General features: G+C 45.4%; 1 protein-coding gene across 2 annotated transcripts; it reads right to left on the bottom strand.

The window, feature by feature from the left end:
• Nucleotides 1-698: 698 nt before the first annotated feature.
• Nucleotides 699-6,787, bottom strand: MRPL19 (mitochondrial ribosomal protein L19). 2 transcript variants are annotated; one of them, XM_067544856.1, is made up of 6 exons: nt 6,651-6,787; nt 5,328-5,439; nt 3,553-3,671; nt 2,990-3,124; nt 1,850-2,031; nt 699-1,041 (listed from the first exon to the last, which is right to left on the bottom strand). In XM_067544856.1, exons 1-6 carry the CDS (start codon nt 6,736-6,738, stop codon nt 826-828), a joined length of 852 nt encoding a protein of 283 aa, XP_067400957.1. In that variant the 5' UTR covers nt 6,739-6,787; the 3' UTR covers nt 699-825. The 2 variants fall into 2 exon arrangements, with proteins under 2 accessions (XP_067400957.1, XP_067400958.1); XM_067544857.1 differs by lacking the exon at nt 6,651-6,787 and adding an exon at nt 6,163-6,184.
• Nucleotides 6,788-24,052: the final 17,265 nt, after the last annotated feature.

The raw sequence follows: 24,052 nt of genomic DNA, 5'->3' as shown, positions 1-24,052 counted from the left end.
CTAAATTTCTCACTTAAGTTACAATTAAATATTTTGGATGTTTTTTAAATCAATAATTTAAATAATCATTGATTTTTATATACCCTGGTTTAGTCTCTGCAATTCTTAGTCTAGCACCTGAAGCTCACTTTGTCTCTAGTGACCAGCTAGTTTTTAAAGCACAGTACATTCAGAACAAAAACATTGTTCTATTATCTCTGTAAATAGTCTACCAGTATGCTACACCTCCCACTGTAGTTAAACAAGCAAGGAATGAAGGAGTGTTGTTTTTATGGATACAAGACCATGGAATGTAAAGCCTCCACAAACCATGGACAGGAAGATCTGTCTTGAGACAGAATTTGGAAAAAGTTAAGTCAGTCTACTAAAGATAGTCATGTTTATAAAGTAGCATCCGAGGGAGTCTTAGTTGAGGCAGATAAATGGATTAAAGAAGTCTCATGAGTGGAGGGATGTTAGTTGCAAAAACATATATTACCTGAATCCAGTGTGGTGTTTATGGCCTGATAAGTGAGTTATATGAGAGCAGTGAAGGCCTATTTTGTTACTGTGAAGACCATGACTGGAATAGGGGGCTCAACAAAATACTTTGGGAAGATATTTTCCTCAAGATTTTACTGATGAGAATGGGACTCATTATCCCCACTCCAAAGTGGGAAACTAAAGAGATCAAAACCACTGCACTATATACACCAAGATTAATTTTTTGCAAGATGCACTTTATTGTGTATTGTGACTATATATACACAACTCTTACACAATTGAGGAATTATACATTACATTCAGAGGTGGCCTCCCTCAGTAATCTACTGTATAAAAGCAGCCTCATTTTTTTAGCGCTTCATTCACTTCTTCCCATATTTCCTTCTCTAATTTTGAAGTATCATATTCTCGCAGCATGTCGAACTTTATCCAGGGCTTGCTCCACTTTTGTGCTTCTTCCATAATTTTCTCAGGTAGTTCAAAGTGGATTCCTTGAATGTTAAACTGTGGTCGTTCCCAACGTTTTGTCCAGGGTTTAGGTTTCATTTTGACCTTCAGCTAGAATTAGAAAAAAGTAAAGAATATGTAAGATACAAGTCTGTCTAGAATTTTGACAACTTTGCATCAGGATGCATTTTCAAACTTGGCACCAAGGTAGATAGGTATTAAACTCAGAAGATGGCAATTCCTCAAACGGATGGTACCACACAGGGCACAGTACAGCATTTACCCTTATAGACATTGCATAATGAAACTGGCATGGGATAGGTATCCCACTACCATCTACAAGTGTTTGAGTTAGTGAACAGGGTAGCACATGTATTTGATTTATTGAAGTATTTGGGGAAAAAAACTACCTACTTTACATCTACTAAATTTCTACCCTCAGCATGAGAATAAGCTGTTGTCCACTAGCATGCCTCCCTCAAGTAATTTTACACGCAGATTCTCCTAAAAAAGATGACAATTTAATATTCAAATAGATGTCTGCCTGCTGTCACTGGGACTAAGTCCCATCTACAGAATACATACAACATGGAGAAAACTTCTCCATATAACCTCCTGCATGTGCCTCAACTCTGACCTAATCTACCTCTAGAAGAAATTTTATTTTCCATGCCCATCAATTCTTGTTTTCTATTAAAATAACCATAAAGAGCGCCAGATAGTTCAACAGCATTGTGGATGCTTGTTCAGTATAAAAACCAGAATAAGACAATTTATTTTTCATGCGACACCTGACAACTGTTCAGTGGTCTTAGACAGCAGGATTCAACATTCACGCATTAGATATGAATCACAATTACAATCACTTGAATCAGCCCCCTCACTTTCCCACCAAACTTCTATCATGTCAGACTCATACCTTGTTTACAGGAATTTCATCATTAGCTGAATGGGCCACAGGTTGCATGTTAACATCAAAAGTACTATATTCAGGAAAAGCATCTCGTAAATACATCAGGTTGTCATCTAGTCTCTTCTCCAACTTCAGAACCTGGATCTCCCGGATTCGAGGATTGTACAGTTCATAGCGAATCTCAACACCTTAAGACAACAGACAACTATTTATCTTCTATCTGAGAATCAAGGAGCCATAAGAAACTGAACCTGGGTTTGATATACTGCAGTTTAGTGTTTCAGATCCTTCTATTACTCGAGGACAGTTGTTACATTTTGGGTCAATTTTTTGACTAAAGTATTGTATACATTTCTCTTTTACAAAGAAATTAGGAAGTTTGTGGTCTAGATTAGCTCAAGAGGCCCTTGTAAGTATGGAATTTCAGAGGGAGCCACAAGCATGGATTTTAAATTACTCAATCTATTTTGGATAGAATGGTGATTAAATAAATACTCACCTGTGATATAAACAAAGGAATGCTTAATTTGTGCCTATATTTCTAGTAGTTCTACAATACAATACCTGTATTGCCCTACAATGGCTTTAAAGTGCATCAGAAAGGAGGCTGAGTGATGGTAGTGGGCTGCTATACTGGTCTTCCATTATGGAGACTAGGGTGAAATGTAGCCTGGGTTAGAAATGAGGTGATGTAGGACTGATAGACAAGTGAGAATCAAGATTAAGCTCTATGGGGCTGTGACTGTATTACTCTGTTTGCACAGTGCCTAGCACAATGGTACCTCATTCTCGATTAGTCCCTCGCTGCTACCACAAAACAAAGTTTTTGTAAAGCTTTTGTTAGAACAATTTTAAAATCCATCTACTACAAAGTTAGTTCATAAATGAATTTAGTAGATGTATTACCTTTGACCAGAATTGAAACATGAGATCAGCCAGATGTGCCAGATTTTTAAGCAGCGGAGGTATACTGTACACCATGGCCTTATTGCATCTTGCAGTGAACCTTGTTTTAAAGATGATTTTCCTTTAATACTCTAATACCATCCCAACTGTAAACAAGATTTCTATAATATACATCTTAAATACTGTAGCTCCCCCATTGAATAGTCCTAATGAAAGAATGGAAGCTATATGATGACATACCCTGCCCTTCTATAACATTCCGAAGCACAAAGGTAGCACCAAGTCCCTTTCCTCCTCTTTGAATGCAAATTCCTACAAAACGGCTGGTTTTGTCACTGGCATATTCATCTGCTGTGGTAACAGAAAGGATGCTTCCTGCCCAAAAGGAGAGACCAGTCAGTAAATCATTCCTGAAACATGGAGGAGTCAGATTTTAAGTGCAGACATTAATATACACCCTTTCACCCCCCAAAATTAGTTTTCCTAAACAACAGATTGAATTTACAAAAATGTAGGATTATTTTTTAGTGTCTTGGACCACATTTTCACTGCAGTGTTTAGGTTGTAAGCAATGCATAGAAAATGTCTGCATCCAGAACACCAACCTGTGTTTTCACTCAGTTCAAATGGCAATACTTCTATTAATCAGACATTGTATTAATTGATTCTACACGGTCCATTAAATTTGGCAGCAGAAAATAGTTACATTTTGTTATAAAACTATGCCATTAATTTCTTTTTTTTAAACTATATCAATAACCAATACTGGAAACATTATTACAAATCCTAATGCTGTTACTGACCAACATAGAATTCTGGAATGTCGAGTATTTTTCTCCTCCGTATCATGTCAGTTCTTTCAATATAGAATTTAAGAGGCGCTGTTCTCTGTCTGGGCGGAATAAATTCAGGACTCAAGAACCTGTGGGGAAGTCAAAACCCTTATTAGGAGAAGACAGAAGCAACTTGTATAAGAACATACAACTTACCATAGTACTGAAGTGAATGTATTTGGCTTACACATTAAAGACCTCTTTTGATTTGCGCAGATTGCCTTCACACAGACATAAATAGCAGTTTTTGCGGTTCCTGATTTGAGTGCACCAAGTTTCTTTCAATGAGAAAATGTGTAGTTTGTAATCAGACATTTTGCAGCTGCAACTACCTACAGTACTTGTTGGCCTTTTGGGTGTATGATAATTTTTTATTAGTTTTATCACTGCTATCACTTTTGAGCATCAGAACTGTGGACAAGGAGCATTCCAACCTATGGCTGGTTCAATTCCAACCCATGTTAGCAGCAAGTACTTAACATTGGATGGCTCATGGCTGAATAATATCGTATAAGCTATAAGATTCCACTCTAGCTGCTGGCAGATGGGAGTCCAGAAGACACCATGGGTGAGTTTTTCACCCCCGCTCCTTTACATGCGATAATGGGGCCAGAAAGGTACAGAGGGACTATAAAAAACCCTGGATCAGGCTGAAATTGCCTGATACACACAATTAGAAAAACATGCAGGTTGTCCTCCGAGGACTGCTTCGCAAACCATGCTGTAGGGGCATAGCTATGCAGGGGAAGAAATGCGTCAGGGCATGGCTACAGTACACAGAACAGCAAAGATTCTGGTCAGTGATGCTGTCCATAGGGTAGCCCAGGGAGAGTACCATAACTTAGCCACACAGGGCTGTTCTGGACCCGAGAGGGCAGAAAAAGTAGTTTAATCTTAGACCCCTCCCTGCCCCCCAATCCCTCTTGGCTGCAAGTTCTAAGAAATGCAGCCCAGAATCTTACTCCTTATGTAGACCGTTTCAAGTAATGAACACTTTTACCAGTCTGAGACAAGTGGCCAAGGGCTGAGTGGATATGGAAAGGGAGATTGACTGGATGCTCTCACAAGTATCTTAAAAGTTCTGATTCTAAGAAATTCTCCCCACTCCTAGGCTGATTACATACTAGACTTCTTTGGGAAGTCTCCCAATGCTTGCACCATCAGTGCAGAAATATTGTAATCACGGTCATCTAATGTTGCTCAGAGCACCTTAGGTGATACAATAATAGAAACAGTTGTGCCCTTTCTACAATTAGCATTCTCACTGTTGCTGCCATTGGTGGGGGGTATCCTCATTTTACAAAGAGTGACTTGTCCATGGTCAAGCAGAAGGTCAGCAGCAGAGCCTGAATCATAGCGCAGGTTCTCAATTCCGAGGCATGTATACGGTCTCCCTGTGACAGACTAATGTACTGAAGATACACATGGCTTTAATATAATGAAGATCAACAAAGCACCACCTAGACTTGCGTGTATGTTTGCAACTACATACACTTATCCATGAATCACTATTTTTGTGGATGCAAGTCACAGGAAAAGGTATTTCAAGCTCCCCCTTTTAAAAAAAACCAAAACAAATTGTCTCTGCTAGACCTTAGCAAACGTTTACTATACTTTGCATAATGATGCTTAGTGGATTTCAGGAGGTGCTCATATAATTAATAACTTGAGTGAAGACCAAGCAAGGGAGCAGCAACTTCCAAGAAATGGAACTATGCACTGTGTTAAGCAACTGAGTATCCTACCTTTCCCCTGCTTTCTGTTTATGTGGGTCAACAATAACTGGCTTTGGAGGTGGCTGAAATTTTGCAGGTTCTTCATTGTTGGCCCTCAAAAGTCCAGAGGAAGAGAAGCACCCTTTGAAGACAGAAACAAGACATGGTGCTGAAAATAAATCTTTCAACTCAGAAGTTAAACTGACCTCCATAACAATTATACATACAATTTTAATGGAAACAACTCTCAATCCTTCAAAATACTACACATGTATAAACATTCACAGTGTACTTCCTCTGTTCCTCCAGTACCATCTTAAGGCAACAGCAGAGGATCATGCCTTCCTTTGTTAGATGCTCACTTATATGATAGAAGGGAACTGTGAGAAGCTAAATCAAGAAATTTTGATAGTCAAAAGATTAGGAAAAATGCATTTCTTCCTCTGATTTAAGCATCACATTTTAGAAAGATTTCAGAAGGCTTTATTCCAACAGTTGCTGAAATATTTTCCAAATTAAGACTAAGTACATCTAAATCTATTTTTAACCTACAGCCATCAATATTTTCTCCTCAGTGATCTGCAGAAATCTCAGGTACTTGTATAAGTTACTACTATACGAACATTGCAAAAGGACTTATTACTGCAGTATCACACTGAAAATACAACAATACATGCCTTGATCCTGCAAGATCTGCAGAGAGCTCATTACAAGATCTAACCCTTTTTTTGGGGGGGGGATGGGTGAGTATAATAGTCCATTAAATTATGTCTCTCAAAAGCACCATTACTCCTGAATGCTCGTTGTCTTAGTAAGAAACACCTAGAATTTATAACGCACTTATTAGCTCAGCAACTAGTAATACCTGACATTTCTAGAACACGAGCCCCAGGGCGCTGCTGGAGGCTGTAACCCAAACCAATCTCATCAGGTGAGACACGTGCCAGGGCTCGGGCCCTCCGGGGGGCGGGGAAAGGGAGGCAACTGGAGTCAGGCTCAGTGCCCACTTCCTGGAGTGGGCACTGGGCAGCGATCCAGGCAGCAGCCCCCCTCCTTAAGCGGGCACCCCCTTGCAAAGGGAGCAGCGAAGGAAGGGGGGCGCGCACCCCCAACAGGAGGCAACGCCGCACCAGTGAAGGGCGACAGTCCATGCAGCGCAGCCCCAGGCAGTGTGTAGGCTCCGCCCCGCAGCAAAGGGGGGGGCAGTGAAGTGGGCAGGGACCCAGGCAGCCCCCCGTGAGGCGGACAGTGACGGGACAGAGCCCAGGTTCCCCCCGCCCAGCCTTTTGGGGGTGGAGTCCCGGGAAAGAGACTGAAATCATGCGGCGGCAGCAACCCCGTCCGGTCCCTTACGGCAGCGCGTTCTAGGCCGGATGGCGGACGCCTCAGCAAAGCCCCTCACACCGGCCTGCTCCAAGAGCCTCCTGCAGGCGGCAGCCATGATGGCACGGCACAGCTAGTGCGCACGCGCACGCACAGCTCCGCCCACCTACGGCCGGTGCAGCGGCCCAAACAACAGCACGCGAACGCCGCGCGAGACTGCGGGGCGGGGCTACCACAGCTTTGTTCCGGGGCGGGCGGGCCTGCTGCGCAAGCGCGGCGCTCCTGCGCTTGCCGGGCGGCACGATCGAGTCTAGACTCGGCCACTGGGGGGGACCAGCCCCTCCCCCCGCAGCGCTGCGCTGCCTCGCCTCAGGAGAGGCGCTGAGGGGAGATGGGCAGTGCCGCTCCCCAGTCACGCTTCCCCCTGTCCCGCTCCGCAAGGGGCCCGGCCGGCTTATCCCACGCTGCGGGGCTGTTTCCTGGCGCGGTGCGGGGCCCCTCTGTGTGGACAGGCCCCTCCCACCTCGCAGTGCTCCTTTGGCAGAGGGCTGGGAGCCAGCCCAGCCGCGGTGCCGCGTCAGTGAAGGCACCGCCGCCGGGCGGGGTCTGCCCGCCTCATGGGGAGTGGGTCCAGCTCCAGAGGCAGGCGGTAGCTGGAAGGGGGTTAGGCTTGGTCCCACCCCTGAGCCATGTGGTTACCCGGCCCTAATTTCCTGCGGTAGCTCCGGCCTGACTTAGGCTTTAGCTCCATGGTTTTCAGCCTGTCCCCCGCCCACCTGTGAGGGGCCACAGACCATGGTTAAAATAGTTTAGGGGTCTGCAAATGAAAAAAGGTTGTAAAACCACAGCCTGAGGGGCTCGCCAGAGCGCCCTGCGGAGTTAGTTTACAGCTCTGGGGCGGGAGCCCTTGACTGGTTTAGGACTTCTGATGTGCCACAGCCTCTGCATGCTCCTAGTGTGGACACAGCTCCACCCTGGCAAAGCTGTGCTGAGTAGCAGGCTAGTAAAACCACTCCCCAGCCCACAGGAGTAGCTATACCCATAAAAGCATGCTCTAGCGCAGTGTTTCTCAATTGGTGTTCCGTGGAACCCTGGGGTTCCGCGGGAACACTGTTAGGGTTCTGCGAGCAGCTGTTCTCCGCGCCGCCAGGAGCAGCCGTTCTCCGCGCCGCCGAAAAAGGGAAGATGTCTCAGATTTGTCGGCGGAGGGTATCTAGTGCAAGTGTAATTTAAGTGAAATTTAATTGAGAAATGCTGATGTTTGGTGTTAAGAGTTTGGGGGGTTCCGCAATTATTTATGGAGTTCAAAAGGGTTCCGTGGCCAAATTTAATTGAGAAACACTGCTCTAGCGACATCTACACAAAGGGTGTCACAGCTGTCTTAGTCCCACGTTACATCTCTTTGCACGCCTGCTCACCATATGTATGTGGTGTAGACATAGTCTACTGCAGCAAATTATGGAGTCGGAAGGTGATGGGAAGCTTTTTCAGAGGCTCCCTTTTAAACCTGTTAGAAATCCCCCTATGCATACATCTCCCAGTCCTGGTTCACACTTGTTGCAGTCAGATATTGTTGCAAGTAATAGTCTGGTGGCTTTAAAGAGATAAGGCAAAACTAAATGCAATGGGTATGGGTACATGTTTACATTCCCTAACTTTGTAGCTGTTTATTTCCTCCTTGTGTGATTAGTATGGAATCCACCTGTTTCCTACATCTCTCACTGCTTTAAATCACTCCATGAGACAGATTCTGTTACTTGCTCGGGCCCCTATATACAATTTCAGCAGCACCACAACAGAATACAGGAGGATTCACCCAGTGTAGGTACAGCATGGGACTGCAATTGTCTTTGTCTGAAGCCCTGTGTAGGATTTATGCCAGAGATGGGGCTGAATGCAAATAAGAGCAGGCCCATAGCACTATTGGCATTCTGGGAAATGCCAGAGAGAGCCCTGAATAGACTGCCATAAATTACAATACTGCATATATGTTAGAATGTCCACTGCTCTAAATTACTAATTTGACCCTGCAAGAGTCCACAATCAGGAGAGCACAGAGGCAGTCAAAACCTTCCCTTTAGCTGCATCTTCATGAAGAATTAGACCCCATATCACCTGATTGTTAGGCTCTGTCCTCATAGGTGTTTGCTAATCCTTCCTGTTTTGGGTGTTTGCAAATTTGACCAGTTTGACTAAAGAAGCAAAGAAAGATGCAAAACACAGCCACGGAGAGTTCAGAGATTTACTTCTTTGGTGAGTTTAGTTTGTCAAAAAGTCTCTGGAGACGTAAAAAGTTCTGGACTTGACTATAATTAGAAATGAATATACTGCTTAAAGGTTGATGGAGTCTTCATCATTGTGATAGAAATCTCTTCATGCACCTGCCTGGAAAGGTTCTGCATATCACCCATATCTCATGGGCCACAGTTTAAGAATAATTACTTTAATTCCTCCTGCTAAAATGAATTTAAATTAACTATTCCATTCTGTGGTGGGGCAAGCATGCCCATCCCCTATTTGGAGAGGATATGGGTCGTTATAGCCCCATGACAGTGTGCCCCCAACCCTCTTAGCCTCAGGGGGTGCAGCTTAATGGCCAAAGTCAATGTCGCTATTCTTGCTCCCTCAAAGCTGTATGGCCCAATGGCCAGAGTCAGTATGGCTGCCCTTTCCCTCAGGGCAATGTGGCCCAATGGCCAGGTTTGGGGTCAATAGGATGGGGTCAATAGGGGGGATCCTCCCAAAACACGCTGACCAGTTCCCCAATTCCCCCACCGTAGCAACATTTAAGTCCCCTGGGCTACTTCCTACCTTATCTTCTGTGGCAATGAACCACAATTCCATAGGACTTTCAGAGTCCTCAGTCAATGCAACTCCTGGCAGCTCAGTTGCTTCTCTGGGTTCATGCGACAACCTGGAATCCTTCAAGGGCTCTGCATGCATTAGCTCTGAATTCAGAGCCTGTTGCAGTTCCCTGGAGAGAGCCAGCAGTCTGTATCCTCTCCTTCAGCAGCTAGCCCTGATTGAGCTGCTTGGCTCCCTCTTATACCTAAACTCCAGCTGGTGCATGCCAAGCAGGGTCGAGGGGGGGCATGGCCTCTTCAGCCCACAGAGTAGAGTTAATCCTTAGAGAACCAGTACTGGGTAAGTGTGACCAGTCACACACCCTCCCTCTCAAGAGGGTGCCTGGTGATGGTTCCCCTTCCCTATCATCTCCTCCCACCCAGGAGAAGGAGTCCCCGTTTGCATGGACTTTACCTGATTGATAAGCGACTTGGAAGTCATAGGATTGGATGGAGAGAGAACACCTAATCACCCAGGTGTTGGTCTCTTTCATGCTGTGGAGCCACCTGAGGGGTGCGTGATCAGTGACCAACTGGAAAGGGTTCACCAGCAGGTAATATCTCAGACCGTCAAACGCCCATTGTACCACGAGAACCTCTTTTTCTATGGTTTGAGTATTTGTTCGCAGGGGAACAGTCTCCTGCTTAAATAGTGGACCAGGTGCTCCTCTCTGTTGACCTCTTGGGACAACCCTGCCCTGAGCCCCACATTTGATGTATCTGTCTGCAGGATGAAGGGTTTGGCGAAGTCGGGGTGGAATAGGACAGGTTTCTTGGTCAATCGATCCTTTGGATCCTGAAAGGCCTTCTTGCACTTCTCCAGCCATTGGACCTTCTGCTGTTGGGAGCCCTCAGCTGGGTCAATCAAGGGGGTGGCTAGGGTTGCAAAGTCCAGCACAAAGCGGCAATAATATCCTTCCAGACCTAGAAATTGGCATACTTGTTTCTTTGTCCTGGCTGTTTGGTATACTTGCAGGGCTTGTACCTTGTCCACCAAGGGCCATAGTGTCCCCCGTGCCACCGTGTATCCCAGATGGGTCATTTTGCATTGCCTAATGTGTGGGGCCAGCCCGAGCTACGGTTTGACTGGGCAACAGCCCGGGGCGCCTGATTGTATGGGGTGCCAAAATGTTTTTACCTTCCGTTGCTGAAATGCAAGGATCAACATGATTTTTTGGTGGTGGGTAAGAGGCGAGAGGAAATTCAAATGTGAAACTGACAAGCTGCTGCAGAAACTGAAGGAGGGGCAGTGGCTGAAATTGACACCCCTGAAAATATCATGAAAATTCCCTGAGTGCACACCCTATTCCCTGGGTGCATACCCTAATGAAATGTGCTGCGCATGCCTATGGGCACAATTATAATGTCTGCCTGGGGCGCAAGAATGGCTTGGGCCAACCCCGCCAGTGTGACATTTGGCTGGATTGCCATAAGCCCTGCTTCTGCCAGGGCTTGCAACACGGCAGTGAGGTGGAGGAGATGTTCCTCCCAGGTGGGTCTGTACATAACTATATTATCTATGTAGGCGGCAGCATGTTGGTGGTGGGGTTGTAATACCTGGTCCATGAGCTGCTGGACCTGTGTAGATGGAAGGGCATGATGATGAAATGGTATAACCCAAAAGGGGTAGGAAAGGCTGCCTCTCTCGTGAGGCGGGGGGTCAGTGGTCAAGTCTAATGTTGAGATGAAGTTGGCCGTGCCCAACCGTTTGAGCAGTTCATCGACCCGAGGCACAGGGTAGGTGTTGAACCGCGAGATTGCTTTCACCTTCCGGAAGTCTATACAGAACTGTATACTCCCATCTAGAGTGGCCAACTGACATGAGTCCAATTTGAGGACAAAATTATCTCATTTGTGGGACATCGCAGGACATGGTGAAATTGAAGTTAAATAAATCCCTTTAATGTAACCAAGAGCACTACTGTTCAGCCTGTAGCAAAATAGCTCGTTTTGGGAAGCTGAAGACAGTTAAAACACCATTTTTAACTAAATTCTGCATTCAGTAGCTAAATTCTGCATTTCTAGCAGTACAACAATTAGCTAGTTAGTAGTGGTGCTACACCTCTCAAAGGCTTTCTCCTTGGATGTCACTATTTCTCAACATTTCATTAATTAATTTGCTGACTGTAGCTATGGTTCGCTAGCTAAACCCTTTTCAATAATAACTAAACAGATTTTGGGGATTTTTCAGTGACGAACTACACTAATTAAAACACAAAAACCTCATACAGAGCATCCACATCAAGTTTTGCTTATCTCAGTCTCCTAATGTAAACTTTTAACTTTATGTTTGTATTTTATCTTGGATCGAGTAGTTTCCAGTAGAGCCTTCTCTTTCAGGACATGCGAGTAAAACTCCGGGCAGTCTTGCTCATAGTTCACTTTGACCTGAATCTCCCTCTTGATGAGGTCTATACTGTTCCGGTTCCGCTGGTTAGTCCATGCAATTGTCATTAGTGAAAACAGTCTCTTGACAAAGGCGTTGGTGACAGGAATGCTCAAAACAAGTGAGACCAGGACAGTCAGGTTTGGTGTTTTTGTGTTCCTCAGCAAAGTACATCATTTTTTTCCCCACGGGATCTGTTGAAGTTGCAATTTCTTTCAGACATGGCAGAATAGCACAAAACTCACCATAAAGAGCATCTGTGTTGAATTTGGTAGACATCTGGAGGGCTTCCACTGCTTCAGACCTCAGAAAAGCTGAACCCTTTCTTCAGTGCTAGGCATGCCAATTACTTCAAGTGCTTCTCAGAGAAATCAAATCATTTTGTCAAGTATGTGTAAGCATACTGGTAAAACACTAAAAGTCTTCTTTGGTCGAGGCAGCCTGTGAAGCAGGAAATTTCTTCAGGAGAGAGTTTGTCTCAAATAAAAAATAAATAAGAAAAAAAAAGAATAAGTCTTTCTTTGCTGGATTTTCAGTCTGAGGTTGGACATTAATTCATATAGTTCACCTCATTTCCCTCAACAAGAAGAATACACTCGTGGAACATCTTCAGTGCCTGCTGTAGGAATGGCAGATAGATTTCAAGATCACATGGTATTCCCTCACCATCCTTGTCATTTTCAAAGTATTTCCACAGTGATCTCGGGCGTTCATCTTCCCCAAGTGACAAAATGTAACTCCTGACAGCTGGCCAGCAATCATGTCATCTCTTAACTGCAGGAAGCAAACATAGTCATCTTGTCGGTACATTTTTGTACAGTGTCTTGTACTCCATCACAAAATCAAACATGCTTTTCAGTTGGTGGACGTGTTTTGTGGATGATGAGAAGTGGCTGTAAATTTTCATTACTAGGCTCTTGATATCCAGTCTAAGTTTGTCAGCTGCACAGTGCACACAGTTGTGTATTATGTGTGCCACACAGTTTGCTTTTAGGATGCTACTATTTTAATCTCTGAGCTTCTGGAAAACAGAGTTGTTTCCCATAATTTACACTAGCATTGTTGGTTGTGTAGGCAGAGACCCTGTCTAAACCCAAGCCATGTGCGTGCAGCCTTGCAGTCATCGGAGTGAATATAGTTTCAGTTGTCTCTTCGTGATCATCATAGAAGTCTTGCTGTTTATTCCGTACACCAAGTTCCAGTGTCCAGAATCGGAGTGCGATGGGAAAGTTTTGTATTACCATGGTTTGAGGCATTTGAAGCAACAGAAAAGAACGGCCTTGTATCAACTTTTGAGTCACTCGCTGTCACGATCATTTTGGTATTTAAATCATCAACTAAGCACTTTTCGACAGAGGCTGGAGTAAGTATGTCTGTAACAATTGCAGCACATTTTGTATGACCACATGACGTTTTCCTCGCAATGTCAGAATTTGGAAATAAGTGAGGTATAGTTTCGTTCCACAATTGGCTGATCTATATGAATGTCCATGGTGTACTGTGTGTCAGGCATTAGTCACTTCTGTGGCAGTTACTTTATCCACATTGTTGTCCTTTTTGGCCTTACAAAGAAACTGGACATAGATTTGTTTTTTCTCTTTGTAGCGCATTTTTTATGTGGGACTCACCTGTGCAATGCCGCTTTACATCTGCCTCTCCTCCGTGTGTAATTGTAAAATCTCTGTGGCAGATGGTGCATTCCGCTTTCTGAGAATCTCCTGACAGTCACAGACTTAATCCAGGGGTATGCTCTTTCCCAGTCTTTATTGTAGGAATACAATCTCTTTTTTGTTCTTCGAGGATCTATCCACTTTGTTTAATGTTAAGTCCAAAAAATTGACCATAATAAGCTACTCTATATGTTTATGCAATGCGCACATATAATATCATGCCAGTAAGCGCCCCGATAGTAAATATTGGCACTGGCTGTAGAAAGCTATCAGGCCTGGCCATGGGCGGCACATGCACTTCGGGGAGGCTATCCCTGCCCTGCGGCTGGCTCTTGCCCGAGGCCCCTTCCCACCTGGCCCTGCTCCTTCTGTGTCCCCCCATGCTCACCCGCCAGCCAGCCCCGAGCCCCCTGACTTCTAGCCCTGTGCGGACAGAGCAGCCTGACTGGGTAGCCCCCTGACTCTGAGCCTGGAGCGGAGAAACCCAGATGGGCAACCCTCCTCCCCCCCGACTCCATATTTTGTGGGACATTGTGCAGTCGTTGTGGGACACAGGAAAAAGGATCCAATTGTGGGACTGTCCCGTGATTTGCAGGATGATTGGTCATCTTACTCCCATCTGGTTTTGGGACTAGCACAGTTGGACTCTGCCACTCACTCTGTGATTCCTCCACCATGCCCATTTCCAGCATCACCTGTAGCTCCTTATGGACCTCGTCCCACATCTTTTTTGGGAGCAGCCAATGGTGATCTGACTGGGAATAGTGGTGATGTGGTGGCTCACTAGCTGGGTCTGTCCTGGGTGGGTTGACAGTACGGTAGGGAAGGCCTGCACTAGTTGTAGTAGTGCCTCCCGTTGCCTTGGGTCTAACTTGGCTCTGATTACGATGGGTGTGGGTACAATGGGCTCACCGGCCAGCAGGCCAAGCTTGGGTTCTGGGGGGTAAGAGGCAATCACTAGACCCTCTTGGGCCTTCCATTCCTTCAGGAGGCTCACATGGTAGGTCCGGTTTTCCTTTTACCTCCCTGGTAAACAAATTTTGTTGTCTACAAGCCCCACCTATCTGACCACCTTGAACAGCCCCTGCCATTTGGCGAGCAGCTTCGATTCCATGGAAGGAAGCAGGAGCAAGACACTATCCTCTGCTTTGACGGTGCGTAGCCTCGCCCCTCAGTTGTAATAGCAGGCTTGGTTCTGTTGGGCCTAGAGTAGGTTTTCCCGAGCGAACACCCCAAGCTTTTGGAGTTGTTTTCAGAGTTGAAATATATACAGAACTGACTCCATGACCTGGGACTCTTGCTCCTCCCAAGTCTCCTTCAGGAGGTTGAGGATGCCCTGGGCCTGTTGCTTGTACAGTAGTTCAAAAGGGAAGAAGCCTTGGGGACCTCCCGCACTGTGAATAACAGGGCTGGTAGCAGTTTGTCGCATTGGCACGGGTCCTCTACCTCAAACTTCTGCAGCATGGCTTTCAACATCCCATTGAACCTCTCCACATGGCTGTCTGTCTGCGAATGATACACAGAAGTCTTCAGCACCCAGATATTTAGGAGTCAGCACAGCATTAGCTTTGATGAGATGTTTGTCCCTTGGTCCGTGAGGACCTCCCTGGGTATCTGCACCCAGGAGAAGATTTAAGAGTTCAGCTGCTATGGTGGGTGGCACTGGAACACCAAGGCCCCGCCTCAGAGTACTGAGTTGCACAGTCCACAAGTATGTACTGGCATCCAGACCCACTTTTTTCCAGGGGTCCTATCAGATCTAGGCCAATCCTTTCGAAGGGTACCCCGACCACAGGGAGGGCCAATAGAGGGGTCATTGGTATTCCGTTCAGGCTAGTATGTTGGCACTCCGGGCAGGTTGTGCAAAAATTCTATACCTCTTGGTGGATACCAGGCCAGAACCAGTAAAGTTCTCTCTATCTCTCTCCGCATATGCCCTGCCCAGGGTACGGAGTGGGCTAGCCATAGCAGACCCTTCTGGTAATGTGGGAGACCAATAGGTGCCAGAGTTCTTCCTGGGTCTGGGGTTCCCACACCACCTGCCATAACTGATCATGTACCTCAAACCAGGGCCTCTGGGGGGTCCATCATTACCCACCCTCTTCTAGACCGGGCATTGCCACCTGTTCCTAAGCCAAGCTCAGAGTCTGGTCTTCCCGCTGTTTTCTCAGAAAATCCCCATCAGCCTTTAGCCATTCAGGGTTGGTCTCTGCAGTTGCTTCCTCTTTGAGAGGCGGGTCCCTGGGAGATGTCCGGCGTGTGGGCATGGCTGTCCTTCACATCATTCGTGTCTTCTTGTGCCATGAACTCCCCCCTTCAGCGGCTGCGGCTGGTCCTCCTCTGGCCCTCGCTGGCTCCAATTGTGTGTGATCCCACAGAACCACCCGCCAGTCTCGCCCCAATACTATGGGGTAAGTCAACATATGGGCTAATCAGACTCTGAACACCTCCTTTCAGTGTTCGTCTGACAGCTATATCCAGGTAGCTGGGTACACTCTGATGTCCTCGTGGATGCACTGCAGGAGAAAGGGGGCCCCTGTCGGGTCGGGGGATTCTACTAGGTATATTTGCCCATATCAGTGTTTGGTTACACCCTGAGTTGACAAAGGTGGTCACTGGGGTGCCCTCCTCACATGGTCGTCACAAGCTTAGCAGAGCCCCTCTTCCTCGCCTGGGAACCCAGAGTTAAGGCTTGACCATAGCTACAATCCATGAAAGGGGAATTGTGACAGAAATGCCCCTCTGTCCACACTCATCACAGCTCCCTCGACCCACTCTTATCAGTAACTCCTGATCCGTGACCTCTGGTTTGCCTTGCAGGCTGCTCTTTCCTTGACTAGGGGGTGGACCTGCTGGGTGTTTCCTGGTCATCATTTCCCCAGTTGTCAGTGGTCTGGATTGGGGTTTCGGGCTTGCCATCTCGGGCCTGTGGGGATTGTACTCTTGAGTCCTGCCTGTGTCTCTGGGGTTGTCGACAGGTCCTATCTTGGTTAGCCATGCTGGGGGTCTCGTTAAGCCACCCACCAAGGCCACTGGCCCGCAGACATGCCTGACGAGGGATGGTGGGCTGTGTCATCATTTGCTGCATCAGATGCTCCTGCTGAGCCTGGTGTAGCATCAATACTTACCGCAGCAACTGCAACTATTGTTCTTGTAGTTGGGCCACTTGCTGCTGTTGTTGGGTAGCCATCTGCTGGCTATCCAGCAGCTATCTCAGGACCTTCTCTACCTCCCTCGTACTTGGCTTTGGGGCAGTTGTGACAAAAAACAACCACCCCCCCCCCCCCCCCAAACACAGGAAGGAAGAAGGAACAAGAAAACAGAAGGAAGGGGGTGGGTCACAGTTCTCCCCTCCTGCGGGCTTCTTCAGCAACTCCTGATCGTTGTCTGCATTTTCCACTAAGTTGCCGTATGGCAAGCATAGTCGTCACCATTTGAGGCTGGTAGAGGTCACTGTAGCTCCACAGCTGTGTGCCTGACTCCCTTACCCTCAGAGGGTGCAGCTTATCTCTGTGGGATAAAGTGCCCTGTAGCACATTGGAGAAATGGAACACCACCTAGGGATGTGAGGCACTCAGGGTAGGGGGGCTTAGGCCCTCCCTGCTCTTCTGAGCCCCAGCCCAGGCAGCAGCAGAGGTACTCACCATCACATCAGCAAGGATCCTCCCAAAACATGCTGAATGGTTCCCTGATTCCCCCATTGTAGCAACAATTAAGGCCTGGGGGATACTTCCTACCATCTTCTGTAGCATTGATCCACAATGGGGCCTCCAGGGGCCTCAGCCAATGTATCTCCTGGCAGCTCAGTCCCTTCTCTGGGTTCATCTGACAGCCTGGAATCCATCTGGGGCTCTGCATGCCTTAGCTTTGGGTTCGAGGCTACCACAGTTTCCTGGAGAGAGCCAGCAGTCCTCATTCTCATACTTCAGCAGCCAGCCCCAACTGAGCTGCTTGGCTGGCTCCTTCTTAAACCCAGTCTCCAGCTTGAGCATGCCCAGCAGGGTGGAGGGGGTGTGGCCTCCTTGGCCCACGGAGTAGAGTTAACCCTTGGAGAACCAGTGCAGAGGAAGCATGCCCCGTCACACATTCCTATGAGCAAAAGTTATAAAGTCTTTCAAAGTAATTAAGCACTGTGGGTTTAATGTTGGCTATATTGATTTGTATATATACTTGTAATATTGAGCTGCTTTTAACATTGCTGTTTTAGTTAAATTTCCTTAGGTGTTAATAACAATCTGCAGATCTCTGGCATAAAGTGGCACAAACTAGTGGCTACATAGGCTCTGCGTACACACCCAAACTTTATGTGAATGAAGGCTTACAAATAATACACCATAAAGTAAATTTTGCAAGAAGTTATTCGAGAATATGTCTGAACTCTTCAACAAATTAGATCAACCATGGTGCTATGATGCTCTTGTGCCCTGGTTTATTGATGGCAGCTGATGTTGTAGTCTGTGTGAGCCATCACATTAGCATGGATTATTGCTGGTTTTCTGAGAGAATGTAATGTTTTATCTGTTTGGATCCTGACCTGTTGTGGGGAGGGTGGGAGCTATTTGGCATTTGCTGATTTACAATACAACTGGATTAATCACATTCTGAATTGTACTATTCTGAAGATCTGGGTACCAGCAGGGGGCACTCTAACCTTGAAAATAAAGACGTCCCAGCAGCGAGAACTAGATGTTTTAGTTTTAGCAAAGATTCCCCAAGGATTTTTCAGTGCATGGCAATGGCCAGCACTGTTGAGAGGGGAGAAAGATGCATGAGGGTGGCGGTAGGAGGTCATTTGGGGATAATCCAAATGGCCATACTAATCAGGGAGGCCACCAAACAGGCAAAAATAGATGCATGGGTTTCGATAGAGAAAAGTAAGTATCTAGGGTTTACAGATGTCCCTGTGGATGAAGATTTTAGCCTTTTAACATTGGATCTTTCAACCTAAAACCAATTTGTTGTTTTTGTTGTGGAATTCTTTGTTCCACCATTACTGAGTGCATTCCTAACAACATCATAGTCTTCTCACCCCCATTCTTAAATTCTAGCACATATTACTCCATCCCATGCCAATGCATGATTAGTCCTTACAATATATATATTCAAATGCTTTGTCCTCTCTACTTTTAGATATTTACATGCAAACTAGAAACCCTCCGACCTTGACTCAATTCTTTAGCAGATGAGAAATGGAAGAGAAAGGGCTACCTTCCCACTCTACTTACCACAAGGAAGGAGACAGCATGAAAACCTACATAATTTCAGGATTATAATACTGAAACAGTCTTTTATAAAAAAGAAGATTTCTTGGGGGCATGGTGGTAATTCATAGATTGTAAAGCCAGATGGGACCATTGTGATCAACTAGTCTGACCTGCATCACACAGGCCACATGACTTCCCTGAATTAATTCCTGTTTGAACTGCACAGTGTCTTTTAGAAAAACATCCAATCTTGATTTGAACATTTCCAGTGATGAAGAATCCACCACAACCCTTGTTAAATTGTTCCAGTGGTTAATTATCCTAATTGTTTGCTCCTAATCTAATATCTAATCTAAATTTGTCTAGCCTCAATTTCCAGCCATTAGATCTTGTTATACCTTTGTCTACTAAACTGAAGAGTATTCTGATATCCAAATTCCTGTTCCCCATGTAGGTACTTAGGTCATCCCTTAACCTTCTCTTTTAAGCTAAATAGACTGAGCTGTTTGAGTACACTATACTATACTATAATATACTATACACTATACTATGTTTCACTATAAAGGCATGTTCCCCAGTTCTTTAATCATTCTTATGGCTCTTCTCTGAAACCTCTCCAATTTGTCAACATCTTTCTTGAAATGTGGATGCCTGAATTAGACACATTATTCTAGTATCAGTCACATCAGTGCTAAATACAGAAGTAATATAACCTCTTTACTCCTGTTGGATATTTCCTTATTTATACGTCCAAGGTTCACACTAACTCTTTTGAGTTGATTATCCACCATGACATCCAAGTCTTTTTCAGAGTCATTGCTGCCCAGGATACAGTCCCCCATCTTGTAAGTGTGGCCTGCCTTCTTTGTTCCTAGACATATGCTTTTATATTTGGCCATATTGAAACACGTGTTGTTTGCTTACACCTACCTTCTCAAGCTTGTATCAGTGACCTGTCCTCTTCATTATTTACCACTCCTCCAACGTTTGTCACCTGCAAACTTTATCAGTGACGATTTTATGTTAAAAATGTTAAATAGAGTAAGGCTAAGAACTGATCCCCGAGTGAACCCACTAGAAACACACCTTTTCAATGATTCCATGTAATGATGATTGTGGGGTGAGAAAAGATAGCCCAGTGGTAATGGCACTAGTCTAGGGTTTAGGGAATCCAGGTTCATGTCCCTGTTCTACCACAGACGTCTTTTGTGACCTCAGGCAAGTCACCTCGGCTCTCTGTGCTTCATTTCCCACTCTGTAACATGGAGGTATGTCACAAGGTGAACGGCCCGTTGAAGAGGGACTGGGTTCAATTCACCAGTGACTCATTAGCTGCTTCCCATTGAGACCTGATGGAAGGCACCTGGCTGCTATAGAGACCCAAGCAGCAGTTAGGGGAGGGGAGGGGAGAAGAGAAGAAGAAAGCTGGTGAGAGTTGCTGGGTCTCTGAGAGTAATAGTTACCAGCTGCTGGTGGGCTGAGGAAGAAGAACGGGTGTAGAGATGTGACAAAACTGGCCAGAGCTGGGGAACCCTGGTGGGTAGGAAGGTTCCTGTGGTGGCTGATAGGTAAAGAGGAAGAACTAGCTCAGCGAGGCTGAACTCCTGGAGTTGCTCAGCAAGGGCAGGGTTTATAGGTAGAGGCGTCTGGAGAGTGGAGCAGTGGGAGTCTGTGTAAGAATCTTGAAACAGTCGTCTTCATTCTTGGGTAGCTGGCTTAGGGAATGGGCCTTGGACTTAGTACAATGGAGTGGGAGAACTGCTATCTTTTAACCAGGTTTACTGTGGTGTTCATGAATTGGTTCACATTAGAATTGTACTAAGTATGCCCAGAGGTATGCCTTGAACTAGGCAAGTGAGTTGGCTGCTGGTTCAGTCTTCGGGGAAAGGTTGGGCAAACTCAGTCAGCCCTGGGCAACAAGGAGAAACGGAGGCAGGACTTGCCTGCATTGCTGTGGTTGGCTGCTGAGATTGGGTTAGCAAGGCAAGTCCTATAATGTGGTAATAGAACTCCTCTTTTGTGAGGATAAATACATATACAGTCGGGGGGCTACATGGAAAGCTGCAGTCACCTTAGTACACCCGGAAGGAAGGTGTTAGTTTTAGTTTCTGAAATGTACTATGTTTGCAGCCTAAAATTCTAAGGACTGTGATTCCATCTAGCCACCCCAAGGCCAAATTGTGGCTTTCCCAATGCAGCTGTCTCAGGCTGGCTGAGTGGGTGTGGAAAGTGCAGCGAGTTCTTCTGTGGGTTGAGGGCTCCTGGATTCCTTTGGAATGGAATCACAGGAGAAGGCGGTAAGGAAAATACCCACTATTTTTGTTTTTGTCTCCATTCAGAAAAAGCCACTTAGATGCGCTGAATTTAGAGGAAGTATGTTTTCCCACACTACATGGGCAATGTCTATCAGTTGACTGTTGTCTACTCCTGGTTGTGAATCATCAGTCTAGACTCTACCATCAGCAGAGGCTGAATTCCAAAACAATGGAGTGGAGTTAAATCCTGGAAGTCCTTATTCAACTTATACTCATACCCTACTTGGAAAACGCCTACTGGCTTTTCTTAATGAGGGAATGAGTATTGACTACATTAGGACGTTGGGCGTTGGCTTGTGGAAAATGTGTAGTTGCAGTAGTTTTACCCTTCAAGCAAAACTTAGTCTTAGACTCACTTGACAGCAGAAATTTTTTTTACCCCAAAATGTTTATCAGAAATAAGCTAGATCAGTTTCTAATGCTGGTTACATAACAGGAGAAGTCAGACAGAAACAAATCCCTTCTCACAGTCTGTGCTTTATTAGCATGATGACTGTACAACCCTAACCAGGTGCACATCCTGTCAATGCCCCCTGCTCAGAGTTGAAACACACAGGGAGTCAGCATGAGAGAAGGGAAGGTTAAAAAAAAAGAAACATTGGTACCTTTCAGTAAGTATTCCTCAGCCCTTACAAACAGGATCCTGTGCACTGTCTATGGCACCTTCTTTCTTAACACCTTCAGAACACTTCATAAACAACAATTAAACCTTATAGCCCTCTGAAAGGGAGAAAAATACTCTTATACCTATTTTCTAGATAGATTAAATGAGGCACTTGATCTATTGGCTGCACAGCAAGTCGGTGTGAGAGCTGATATAGAATTCCTGCTCCTGATTCTCCCCTGCCTTGAGCCTTGTAGCATCATATACTCCTGTGTGAAGAGGCTCAGATCCTGCACGGTGTTAAGTTTGCACTGACCTAACGCCAGCTTAGCCAGCCACTGGAGGATTTATTCTTCATAGGGGCATCCTCAAGTAGGGCAGAGCTGCTATAGCTCCACCTATTGGTCACTGGTGCACTGGTGTACCTGGGGAGAAGAGTATGGCTGAGGTTCCCAGTTATCATCCTATGTGTCCTAGATAACTCCAGGGGCCATAATAGCTCCTTGGGATCATTGGCAACTACAGAATCTTAGAGCAGGCTGATCCAAAAGGAATCAGAATTTAGCTGATTTGATTAGGCTATCTAAAATGACCTGCCAGCGAAGTAGATCTTTCTGGAAGATAGTTCAGTCAAACACAAGTAACTGGGCTCAGTGCAAGAGGAACGGGATGAAATTCTATGGCCTCTGCTATACCAGAGGTCAGATGATGATCTAATGGTTCCTTCTGCCCTTAAGATCTATGAATCTATACATTATAGTAGCACACCCATCAAAAAACAACTCTTCTACTTTACTGAGGGGAAAATATTCTTCATTAACAGCATCAACTTAGCTTTTTGTGGAGATGGATTTTAAAAACATCTGCTTGTTCTGTCCAGAAATCCCTGGGATGTCAGCAGTTGTGAAATGTACATTCTGTTGGATTTGCCCATGGTTAACCCTGCCGTACCAATGATGCTTTTTTCCCTTCACTTGCAAAGAAGTGACTTATGAAGCACTCATTAAATGCCCTCACCTTTGCCTGAGGCTCCAGGAATACCTGTTACTGTTGGCATCACATCTGTGGCACATAACCAACTTGTTGATACAAGCTCTCTTTTGAATGTCAGATTTGCAAAATAAGATGCTGACTATTATATAACTGGAGGGGGGGATTAAAAAACAGGTGCCAATGACTTGTGTTGCAGGGAATGGGTGATAACTGAAATATGAACTTTGACAGTAGTGCGTTTTGAAAATACTAGTCGTGTATTAATTATCAAAAGTATCTTAAAAATCCCCTCAAGGAGTCTACATTGTTTTCAGAGAATTAAGACCTTAAGAAGCAATTTACTACTGTGACCTCTCTTTGTGTTTGAATCTTGGCTTTGTTTCAAACCATGAAATCAAGGACATGACACACAGCATAGCTACCAGTTATAGAAGGGATGATGAATCTGGCCTAACTTGGGATTTATAAACTCTTCTATTCTCTTAAATTATAAAATGTGCAATGTGTTAATCAATATGTTGATGGAATTGTTCTAGATTGGCACAGAAGGTGATAAAGTATTAATCCACAAGATAAATGGGTGATGGATATCCCTGGGGGTGGGGATTGGGTACAGTGACAAAACAAGATGGTGGAATGGAGATAAAGCTACAATGCATGGACTCTCTGAAGCTTTCCTCCTGTGCATCAGTCTCTTTGATCCTCAGGAGTTCAGTAGTGGTCAAAATTACCAGGGGCCAATACTGAGAACCCTGGAATTTCTGTGCTCATGTAAGTAAGTGCAAGCTGTAAGTACAAACAATGGAAACGAGTGCTTGGGACCATGGACTTCAATGAACACCATCAAACTAATTTATGGACCAGCCCAAGCTCCCCCTTTGGCCATAACACTGGTGGAGGGGGGGTGGGGGGGTGGGGAGAAAACTCCTAGCCTCCCCTACTCCACACCTACCCTATTCCAGCAATTTGGGGTCCTTCTCTTGCTCAGGGCTCCATAAATCATAAAGTTAGCCCAGTACAGACCATCCTGAGAACCTGAAGAGGGCACAGAGTTGAAATGTCCACATGCAGAATCCTATTTCTTTAGATGCTTTAAAAATCAAGGTGGTTATGAGAGAGAACTCATTCATCTTGAGAGGCAAGTGTAAACTGAAGGCTGGTGGGTGAACTCGCAGGCACCTTTGCATTTCTTAGAGTCAATATTTGCTCTCTCTCAGTTTATAACCCTATTACTCTCTAGGTAGGCAGGAGATTTCAAAGGGAGAGCATTTTCCCCTTGATTAATGCATCATTAGGGCTAGTGGGTTTGCCATGGTAAATTATACCTACCCTCATACCCTCGTGGGGTGGGGTGGAGGGAAGCAGAAGTCATAAATCCATGTTAAAATTGCTCAAAGTCACAGAGCCACATTCACTG

Source organism: Emydura macquarii, unplaced genomic scaffold, assembly GCF_026122565.2.
Source record: "Emydura macquarii macquarii isolate MOO-44397 ecotype Brisbane River unplaced genomic scaffold, CSIRO-AGI_Emac_v2 contig_1027, whole genome shotgun sequence".
NCBI lineage: Eukaryota > Metazoa > Chordata > Testudines > Chelidae > Emydura > Emydura macquarii.
Note: the sequence above shows the minus strand (reverse complement) of the source record. Positions and strands in the feature narration are given on the sequence as shown.